The 11,104-nt window shown below is 34.8% G+C and overlaps 1 protein-coding gene across 1 annotated transcript; it reads left to right on the forward strand.

The window, feature by feature from the left end:
• The first annotated feature begins 8,943 nt into the window (after positions 1–8,943).
• LOC126266011 (aristaless-related homeobox protein-like) lies at positions 8,944–9,966 on the forward strand. The gene is made up of 2 exons (XM_049969218.1): positions 8,944–9,209; positions 9,265–9,966. Exons 1-2 carry the CDS (start codon positions 9,122–9,124, stop codon positions 9,804–9,806), a joined length of 630 nt encoding a protein of 209 aa, XP_049825175.1. The 5' UTR covers positions 8,944–9,121; the 3' UTR covers positions 9,807–9,966.
• Positions 9,967–11,104: the final 1,138 nt, after the last annotated feature.

Consider the following 11,104-nt stretch of genomic DNA (forward strand, 5'->3'; position numbering starts at 1 on the left):
CCTTCTCCTCTCCGAAACTGCGATGCTAAGAATGAACAATTGAATGTGTCGAGCGTTGAAAAATGCACAGCTCACTTAACCGTACAGTTCGTTGTTTTCGTCTTCCGTCCTTTTCGAATTCTCGTAAATATGTATTTCTGTCTCTTTCCTTCTTGCAGGGACAAATGTATACTTTGATTTTTGAATCGAATAGAAAATTTAGTCAGTCAATCACATACCAACAAATCCAGGTGATTAAATCGTCACGAAAATATGATTAAAAATTAGACTATGAAATAATTGTTGTTAAAAGCAAACAATTAAATTACGAAAGAGGTTATATTAATCTCGTTAGATATAAAAACATTCAATATATTTGTGTAGACTAATGTAATCCACCGGTGTGAAGAAGATTCAAATATACCATAAATAGATATGAATTTACATCTAAATTAAAAAGATATAATTATAATTACAAAGAGTGGAAGTGGTGCAAATTTTTAATTGAAAAAGCATTAAAAAATAAGAATAAATAATTTCCATTGTTGTTTTCCGATAATTTATGTCACAAACTAAAACAATGTGTCATGAACATAATGAACGAAAAATTAAATAATTATTAACACTGACATCGATATCTTGTTTCAGTGTAAAATAATGGAAATATTTGAAAATAAGATGAATAAATCGAATTAAAATAATAATTGTCACGACACATTTTATGGAAATGTTTGCGAAACAACAAATCCTCCACTTTTACCCCTTCTCCTCTCTCAAATAGTAATTCTAAGAATTACCAATTGAATGTGGTGAACGTTGAAAAATGCACAGCTCACTTAACCGCACAATTCGCTGTTTACGTCTTCCGTCCTTCTCGAACTGCTGCAAACATCTATTTCTGTCCCTTTCTCCCTTACGGAGACAAGTGTAAACTTTGATATTTGTACCGGATTGAGAGAATTTCGATTGGTCAGTTTTGTGAGTGAGCCTTTAAATTGTCACGGATGCAAATTAAAATGAAAAATATATAATTGTAAATAGAAAAACAGTAAGTTGAACAAGTTTTTAGTTTAAATATTTCAGATTGAGTGTTAATTAAATAAAGTGTGGTGTTTTATGTGTATTTAAAAATTTTATTTTTTCACTTTTTTATTCGTTTTTAGTAATAATTTAACAATAAGAAAATTGTTAAATTATTCCAATCGTTACAATAAATGAAAAATAAATAATTAAAATATTAAAATAAACAAATACAAAATAATATTTAATATTATATTTTTAAATATAAATATTATACAAAATAATTAAAATTATTTATTATAATTAAGTAATTACTCAGAATAACGACTCCATTTTCAGTAATAAGAAATCGAAAAACTGAGACACGTATGTAATTTCTCAACTTTTAATCATAAAAAATGAAAAAATTAATATTTTTTCATATATTTTTTAAACGTTCCATTTTTAGATGTGATGAAAAATGTTACCATAAACAAATGAAGTCATGTTTATTATCGACTGAATTTACTCAAAACGTATGAGATATATATATATGATTTTATTTATTAAACAAGAAGTTAAATTTTGTTATTATATAAATATTTAAAAATTTGATTTTTGTTGAAATATTTACAAATTTGGATAAAAACAAACATATAATTAATTATGTGTATAAAAATTTTAAGAAATAACTTAACTTTCAAAGTTGATTCTTTTTCTTCTCTGAAATTGGAACAGAAACTGAAATAATTTATATGAATATAAAATCGGTTCATTTTCATTTTCTTCGCATTAAATTGGGAGGATTTAGTCAGTCAGAATAGAAATAAATTGAAGTGTATAATTAATATTAAAAAAATTGTGAGTTAATAATAAATTAAAGATGAAGATGAGAGAGTTTCAATTGGTTTTTGCTAATTAGGATAAATATATTAATGACACTCTCGAAATGTTTGCAGAACACTAAATCCTCAACTTTTACCTTTTCTCCTCACCAAAACAGCATTCAAATGCAAATTTTAGGTATAGGCTATAAATTAAATAATGTAATGTGTTATATGTAGTTTGATTAAAACACACTCACAAATCACAACAAACGTATATTAATCCAAAGTTTAACTTGTTCAGATCGTCACGAGTGTTTTAATTAATTGTTTAATCTTTTATTTTTTTACTTTTGATTCGTGTGTACTCCAAACAATAAGAAATTTTCAATTGTTTTTCTATAACGTATAAATTTTTCATATATTATTACAAGTAAAATAATTATTAATAATGAAATAATTTGTTGTTAAAAATAAACAATCAAATGTCAAAAGTGATTAAAAATGTAAAATAATTTAACATCGTTAGATGTAGAAATAAATCTGTGTTTTTGTTTAATAATATTCAAATTTAAAAAATTGTAAGTGGTACAAAGTTTTATTTAAATATTTAAAGTCGACTGTGAATTAAATAAATTGTTATGAATGTATGAAACATAAAAAACAATTAGGAATCATTCTGTATATTTATCTAAAGGTTTTTTTTTTTTTTTAATTTATATTTTTCTATTTGTGATTCATTTGTAGGACTCTAAAGTGAATAATGAGAAAATTACAATTGCTTTCCAACAATTTCATCATTACAAAAATAAAATAATTATTGGCATTGACATCAATATGTAAATATCGAAAGTGAAATATTTAATCATCAATCGTAAGTTAAATAAAATGAAAGTAAAAAATCAAAATAAAAATTGTTTCAACACACATTATCGAAATATTTACAACTTTTACCCCTTTTCATCTCTAAAACTGTAATTTTAAGAATAGCTCACTTGACCGCTCAATTCGCTGTTTTCGTCTTCCGTCCTTCTCGAACTCTCGTAAATATGTATGTCTGTTTTTTTAGTTGAGCAACGAAATCCAAACGTTTAAATTGTCACGAGTGTATATTATAAAATTAAGGATGAGATGTTTTTATTTTTTGAATTTTCGTTCATTTGGAGTAGTCTAAAATAAGTTGGTGAATGTTGTAAACAACGATTATGTTAAACATCAGTGGAAAGTAAATAATTGAAATATTATATAAAAGTTGAGAAATAGAAATAATTTGTTGTGAAAATTAAATAGTTCAAAAATCTATATTTTTGTTTAATTTACAGAAGAAAATTGAAATTTATCATAAATAATTATGAAATAGTTACTTATAAATAAAAAAATCGAATGAAATAAATTGTTATTTTATGTATAAAGCATTAAAAATAGACACGACTGATTCTTCTTTATATTGTTATTTGTCTTTAATATTTTCGTTCTTGATTTGTTCATATGTCATTGGTTTATAATAAATGAAAAATAACATAATTAATAACAACATTAGTCATCAGTGTAAAATAAATATTTAAAATATTAAAGTGGGCAAATTGAAATAATTTGTGGTTAAATATCGAAAATGATAAACAAATATAAAGTAATTAAATATAATTTCAACAAGATGTAATAAAAAAAAAATTAAATAAATAATTTTCTCTCTCCAATAGTAGTTCTAACCATTTACAATTGAATGTGTCGACCGTTGAAAAATGCACAGCTCACTTAACCGCACAATTCGCTGTTTATATCTTCTGTTCTTCTCGAACTTTCGTAAACATGTATTTCTATCTCTTTCCTTCTTGCAGGGACAAATGTAAACTTTGATTTTTAAATGAATTTGAGACGTTAAAATTGTTTTAAGTGTATATATATAAATTGTGTTTGATATGTAAATAATTTGTAAGTTAGTCTCGTGTATGTTAAAGATTAATAATGGTTACAAATGATTAGTTATATCTATCTACAATATATATTTTAGTTTCGATTATATTTAAATTAACTTGATAAGATGAATTGATCTGAACCAATGTAACCAAATTGAAATAATTATTAAAGTGATTAAGTGGAATTTTATTCAGTTGTAAAATCTATATATTTTTTATTTTTTGTTATTATGGTTATTGAGTAAATTGTATAAATGATTATCGCAATTAAATTAAGTGGCATTATATTTTGATTTGAGGAAAGTGTTAATTAAGAAGAGAGCGTGTGATGTTTTAGTAATTGAGATATTGAAATATGGATTAGATTGATAAGTTAAAAATAAGATATTAGAATGGAAAAGAAATAAGTGAAGAAATTAGATTATGTTTATTTAATGATGTGTTTATTGATTTGGAATGATACACAACACATGAAATTGTTATTAGTTGTGTGGAGAAGGAGGAGGAGGAGGCGGAGGGCAAATTGGAGAAGTGCGCGGTGGGTCGAGTTAAAAAGTGGTCGCGCCGCACTCGAATCAAGCGATAATCAACTGTTAAGCACTCGACTCGACGATGAAAAATTGAATCGAACTGATTCGGCGGTCGGGGGCGGCAAATCCTCCAAATCCGGTGAGCGCTAATGGCACCCATTGTGTTTAAAACCCGCCACAGTCACCCATTTCCTCACTTTCTTTCTTTCGTTCGTTCGTTCGTTCGTTCGTTTGAGTGGCCTCCGCATCTGGATCCGTTTATTAGACGTGGAGGTTGCGGAGATTGGCGGGTGGCTCATTTCGGCCGCAATTACTCCGGCCGCAGTCAAAGGGTTTCATTTCGTGGGGCTCTGTGCGTGGCGTGCCCCGTTTTCGATGCTTTCGATCGGCGTCCCGTCGCGACGCCCGTTATCTCTTTACCCCCGATCATTGTTGTTGTTGTTGTTGTTTAATAATTGTGGAGCAGACGACCGGCGTAGCGACGTAGCGACGTAGCGACGCAGCGACGCAGCGACGCAGCCACGTTCGCCAAGATCAACTAATAAAGTGATAAACCGGGGGACAAACATGCAGAACAAACAGCAGAAAAGGCGCAATTTCGTCGGATCGGGTTTTATTTCGGATTTCGGGCGGCGCGACCGAAAATCTCTTGCCGGAGGCGGCGGGGGCGGCGGAGGCGGCGGGGAGGGATTACTCCTTCTATCGCTGTTAATTCCCCGATTTCGTTTCAACTCTCCCATCTTTACTGTCGATGTGTCACCTTATTTATTTATGTAAAACATGTATGGTCATTATTTATTAAATTATCACGATTGATGCGATTGATATTTTATCAGATCGATCTTAATTTTACTCTATGTTGGAATTAAAATAATAATTAATCTCGTTTTATGTTTTAAAATAAATTCATGTTATCTCACTTATGAATCATTTAATGAGATTAATAAAGACCATTGGGACGATAAGAATATCGAATCGGGCTCATAGTTTTATATTTTTATCTGCTGTTGTTTCTGAATAAGTCAGTTAAAATTATAGTAATATTGCGGAATCTGCGATTATAAAGAGTATTTATATCGTATGCGTTAAACTAATTTGAAATCATCTGTTTGGGAGATTTTGAAGAGTACAGTTTTCAGATTTTAGTTTTAACAAAATATGTGAGAAAAGTTGTTTATGTTTTTGTTTTTCATATATGATTTTATCATTTTATTAATTAATTTTTTATTTACTCTGCATTTCTTTGATAATTTAGTATCTAATTGAGAATTCATTGTCAAATAAATTTAGAAAATATTTAATAATTAAGTAAATTTATAAAAAATAAAATAAAAATCAAATAATATATTAAAATGATATATTAATGTTAGGTTAAGAGAAAAATATATTTATATGTTTTATAATAAAAACAATACAAATAAAAGAAAAACAAATCTGTTTGTATAATTTAAAATTTATTAATGAGGGAATAAACATACATTTTTAATTAAATACAATACGATTATCTATATGGTAAAGTAAGTTAAGATGATAACAGTAAAAATGCAATGTTTTAAAAATAATTTATTAAAAGAATAAAAATATAATGTATTATTAATTGAAGAATACAAATAACATATTGTTTAAATATTTTAATTAATAAAGAGTAATCATCAAATTAGAAGAAAGAATATACTTAGTAAAAAAAATTAAATATAATACACTATTTTGACAATAAGAAATTTGTAAAGAATAATTGAAATATTTTCACCGTTACAAAATGGCAATACTGTATTGTAAACTGTTTGTTTAAGTATTTTATGATGTGTGTCAGAAAATGGAATTATGCAAAATTACCAAAATAAAGGTGAGTTTAAAAAAAGGATGATATAATCTAATAATTATTCATTAAATTATCAAGATTTCGTACGTATTTATGTAGAATAAAGATTGAGTTTGGAACTTTTATCATGTTAATCATAATTGTACTCTGTATTAATAATAAAGATTGTAATTGACCTCGTTTCGTTTTTAATTCGGAGTTTATCGATTTTTAATAAATACGTATTGTCAATGACTAAAAAATGAATGTCATTCATTTATTTAATAAAATTAATAAATCTATTAATTATATTATAAACGTTGTTTAAGTGAAGTGTCTAAATAGATATGCTGACTGTATTAAAGAGAACTTTGCAAACAAATTACAATTGTTCAGTTAATTCTTAACTAATCTGTTTTGTGTCGATTATTGCAGCTTAAATATATTTAACGAATCAACTTGTGTTGTTAACAACCTTACGTAAATTTAAAAAGTGTGCAATACCATTAACGTATTCTCAAAATTGGCGAAGTCACTTAGATAAAGGGGTGAGAAGATGAGAAGATGAGAGGATGAGAAAAGTAAGAACGGATCAGTTGTTTGTTCGCGGAGTATGTCACGGTTTAACAATGGGCGATCCGAATAAGTATCGGACGGGCGGGGCGAGAGGGAAGCGGGAAGAGAGGCAGAAAGAGTGGCATTTAGCATCAGCGTGGCGAGACAATGGTCCGCTGCCACTTTCGGAGGGATGAAAGAAGGGAACCGGTAATGTTTTCCGATTCGGTCGAGTGTTTCGTGCTCCGCCGATCCATAAATCAGAATTCATGTGGCGGCGGCGGCGGCGGCGGAGGCGGCGGAGGCGGCACTCGTATCAAGTTTCTGGGAGCGGAGTAATTGATTTAACCCTCCGAACAATTTAGTTGCAAATTGGCCGGACCGGTTTTGCGAGAGCCGAATTCTCGAGTGGATAATGTGGATAATGTGGATAATTGATAATTGGTAATGGACGTGCCCGATTATCGGGTATTGTTGCTCCATCGCGTTCGCATTGTCCGACTGCGTCGATTGTTTCGGCTAATTGTCCGCGAGCGGCACGTGTCGTCGCGACGCCAAAGGGCGGGAGGGCAACTGAGCAGAAGAACAATGCACCCGAAATGCGCATCCACGAATTATTTATTAACTGTTAAAAGCGGAGCGCACAAAGGCCGAAGAGTTTCGACGTCGCGACGCGCGATTATTAAATTCCGAACGCGATACGGACCGAATTAAATTTCAATTAGGCGAAATATTGAAATCCTTTCAACAATCGCCCATTGTTACTCAACGTCGTCAATTTATTATTAAATTTCTGCTCTTTGCTCCTCTTCCCCGTTCCCCGTTCCCCGCTCTTCGCTCCCGATTAGGGACGTGTTTGGTTTTCGAACGGACGACCGAAACCGAATGATGAGCGTCTTAAGCTGCGGTTGCGGTTAATGCCATTAAGCCATTGTGCCAAATTGACTTTGCCGACCACAAAATGGCAGAGAGTAATAAACAAATAAGCGCAGATTACGGTTCTGAAATATGAAATGATCCCCGATTTACGTAAACCGTTGAAAGCACACCACAGGTAGATAGATAGATATGGTTTTGATTCCTCTGCTTCGGGGTCGTAAACTTTATTACCAAACATGTAACCTCATCATCGCATTTTCCATATCTGCGCACGTTTTAAAGGGATCCAGAAGGAGTACCGGGAACCGATCAGTCGGTGTCTTTTCAGCAGACAAACGACAGATCTTTATCTTTCGCATTTCCAACAACGAAATTGTTTGCAAACTTTTGCTTCTTCCCAAAACCGGATTAGACGATCCGTTCGTTCTTCTCTCGTTATCGCATCGAGTCTTTTTTCAAAAGTAATTAAGGAGAAGCGTCGACGTTTCGACCGTCTGTTTGTGTGGCACACAACAACACCACCATTAGTAATATCCTCTCCGTCTTTCGCCCGAAACGGACGAATGTGTTTTTCGGACGCGACGAAATTAAATCCTCGGGCGAAAAAACAATTTTCGATGTTCGATTAAAACGCGGACGAGATAAAGGGCGGAGGACTTAATGAAAAAGATAACGCACATAAATAAGCGACCTAACAAATTAATTACTGCCGACCGAAAACAACGTGGACGGATTTATTACTGATTACTCCGTATCGTTCATTAATTAATCGTTAATCAACGATCGCCTTTCAAATTATTACCCATTTCGGAATACGAATGGAAATTCCTGTGGAGACTTTTCTGCTCCTAATCACCCAATTACTTAATTATCGGCGCATTCTTTGCCTCGTTTCGATTGTCACAAATTTCCATTGACCATCATCGACTCATCACGTATAAGTTAATTGTTCACACATTGAAGCCGAAACGAGTTAAAGTCGAAAGGAAGATTCCGGTGGTGGTGACAAAGTAAGTAATTAGCGTCAATTAACGTTCGAGTAACGTTCGAGTAAATTTCCTCCCATTCATTTAATTAAGTCGACTCTAATCGGCCTCATAATTTCCAACTAATTTCATTATCGCTTCCCACTTATTATTGTTCTATCTGCCACAGATTTGCTGTGTGTGCCGATCGAAAGTCATTAACGGCGAAAACACTTGTCCAAACAAAACGGACCGTATCAGTTCATTATTAAAGGTTAATAAAACACCTGATCAAAGATAACAACGACTTGACGGCCAAACAGCCAAACGAACGAACGAACGAACGAACGGGCGAATTAATCGAAATCGAATCTAATCGAATTGAATCGACTCGAATTGAATAACGGAGAACGCAGTGCAGTCGGACGCGAGCGGGGGTAGTCGGGACGGCCTCCCTCCAACTGCCATTGGTTGCAGGGGGTGTGGCCCGGTCACGCTTCAAAAGAACGATCGACGCCCCTCGAACTCTCAGTCATCCTCGAATCGTTTTCGCTCCGACATCGCATTGTCGGTCGTCACTTCACTTCGACGGTCGCGCACTGTCTCGTGTCCGTGTCCGTGCGTGTCTTGTGTGTGTGTGTGTACGATCCACGATCCAGTTGAGTCAGTGGCGATGGCGGAACGTCAAAGCATCTACAGCATCGACCATCTGCTCGGCAACAACGTTCCTACCGCCGCGGACAAGGAACCGATGGACGACGGTACGTAGTAAACTCACTCTCGTTGCCCACACACGATCGCATTTGCATCTTTTAGTCGACATCAACTCGCATCCCGAAGAGGACCAGCAGGAGGATCAGGACTCGCGTCCGCGCAAGATCCGCAGGAGCCGCACCACCTTCACCACCTTCCAACTGCACCAGCTGGAGAGGTCGTTCGAGAAGACGCAGTACCCGGACGTGTTCACCAGAGAGGAGTTGGCCATGCGACTGGACTTGAGCGAGGCCAGAGTGCAGGTCTGGTTCCAGAACAGGAGAGCCAAGTGGCGCAAGCGGGAGAAGGCGTTGGGCCGCGAGGTGCCCTTCAACCCGCCGGAGATGCCCGCCGACTTCCCGCTGCCGCTCTACTACCCGGTCCAGCTGTGGCCCAAGGTGCCGCAGTTCGGGTTCCTGCGCTACGTCAATCTGGGCCAGTTCCAGCATCAGCATCAGCAGCATCAGCAGCAGCAGCAGCAGCAGCAGCAGCAGCAACGCTCCGAGAGCAACAGTCCCGAACTGCAGGAGTTCACTCCGCAAGCTCTGGAGGCGTTCAGGTTGCGGACGGCCGAAATCCTGGCCGGCAACCTGAGGGGAGGATAAACTCCACTCTGCACATTTGTAAATAGGCGCTTTTGTAAATACCTTACTTAAATTATTGTGTACATAAATAATTTATTAGTCGTTAATCAATCAATCAGTAGGCAACAGACAACAGACAACAGACCCTATGTATGTATCCGTAATGAATTGTGATTCTGTAGATTTTTGTAAATAGGACGACGTAATTTACCACAGTTTTATTATAGAGTGTTGTAAATAAATTGTTAAAATTTTATAAACCTTCCTTCCGCCTTTTATTACCACTTTACCTACAAATTTAATTAACCACACTGATGATGAAATAACGATATTATCAAGTGTAATGAGCATGTAAACAAGAAAAAGTCGAATAGAGAGAGGGGAATAATTAAATCAAATAACGAATGTTCGATTGGAACGGCATCAATCGTATGTGGTCCGTCAGCAACAAAACTAAACAAAAGAAATCGAAAATCGATGGGGCAGAGGGGCGGTGGGTGGACGAAGGGAGGACGAGAGGAGAGAGAGAAAAGCGGATGTAAAATTGCAGCATATTAAACGCGATAAGTGGCTTAAAAACTGGCAATCCTCCCGTTCAAATAGTGGATGGAACCGGTCGGCCGGTTTCGATCCTTATTAAAATTTCGTCCGGGACCTTTTGTCTTTTCGGCGGACCACTCGAAAAATATGCGCCCTCCTGCTCTGATCGCGGATTATTTATTAATTTCCCTCTCGCCGTGTGCGCCTCTTTATTTACTCATTTATTTATTTATTTATTTGCCTTAATTACGTATCCTTTCCCAGTTGTGTGTGTGTGTGTGTGTGGAATTAAAACACAGTAGAATGTTTAGTCGGCGGTATTCGAAAGAAGATAAACATGTGTAATGATTGAGGGAAGGAACGACACCTGGCTGCGCCGCATGGTGCCCGTTCCGACTCGGGAGGGTTGAAATGCGTACTTCACTAAAAAGAGTTCAGTCAAGCCAATTAATTGCGATTCGTTCGATTCGAGTTAAACGATTCGAACATTTTGTCACGTTGCGGTTATTCAAATTGCTGTTGTTATTGTTGTTGTTGTTGTTGTTGTTGTTGAATTTCCGACTTCGCAGAAAAGGAAGGAGGAAAGTCGTCGTAAAGTTAATAAGGATGATGATATAGGTAAAGGATGCAGCAGGTAAACAATGGCAATGGCAATGGCAATGGCAATGGCAATGACAAATTGGTAGGAACTAGTAGGTAGTGATAATCATTAAGCAACAGCTAAGAAAGCACAAGTCAAAATAGCATTACACCTCGTAACGAGTCGACGAGGATTAGAT

Source organism: Aethina tumida, chromosome 1 (genome assembly GCF_024364675.1).
Source record: "Aethina tumida isolate Nest 87 chromosome 1, icAetTumi1.1, whole genome shotgun sequence".
Lineage (NCBI taxonomy): Eukaryota > Metazoa > Arthropoda > Insecta > Coleoptera > Nitidulidae > Aethina > Aethina tumida.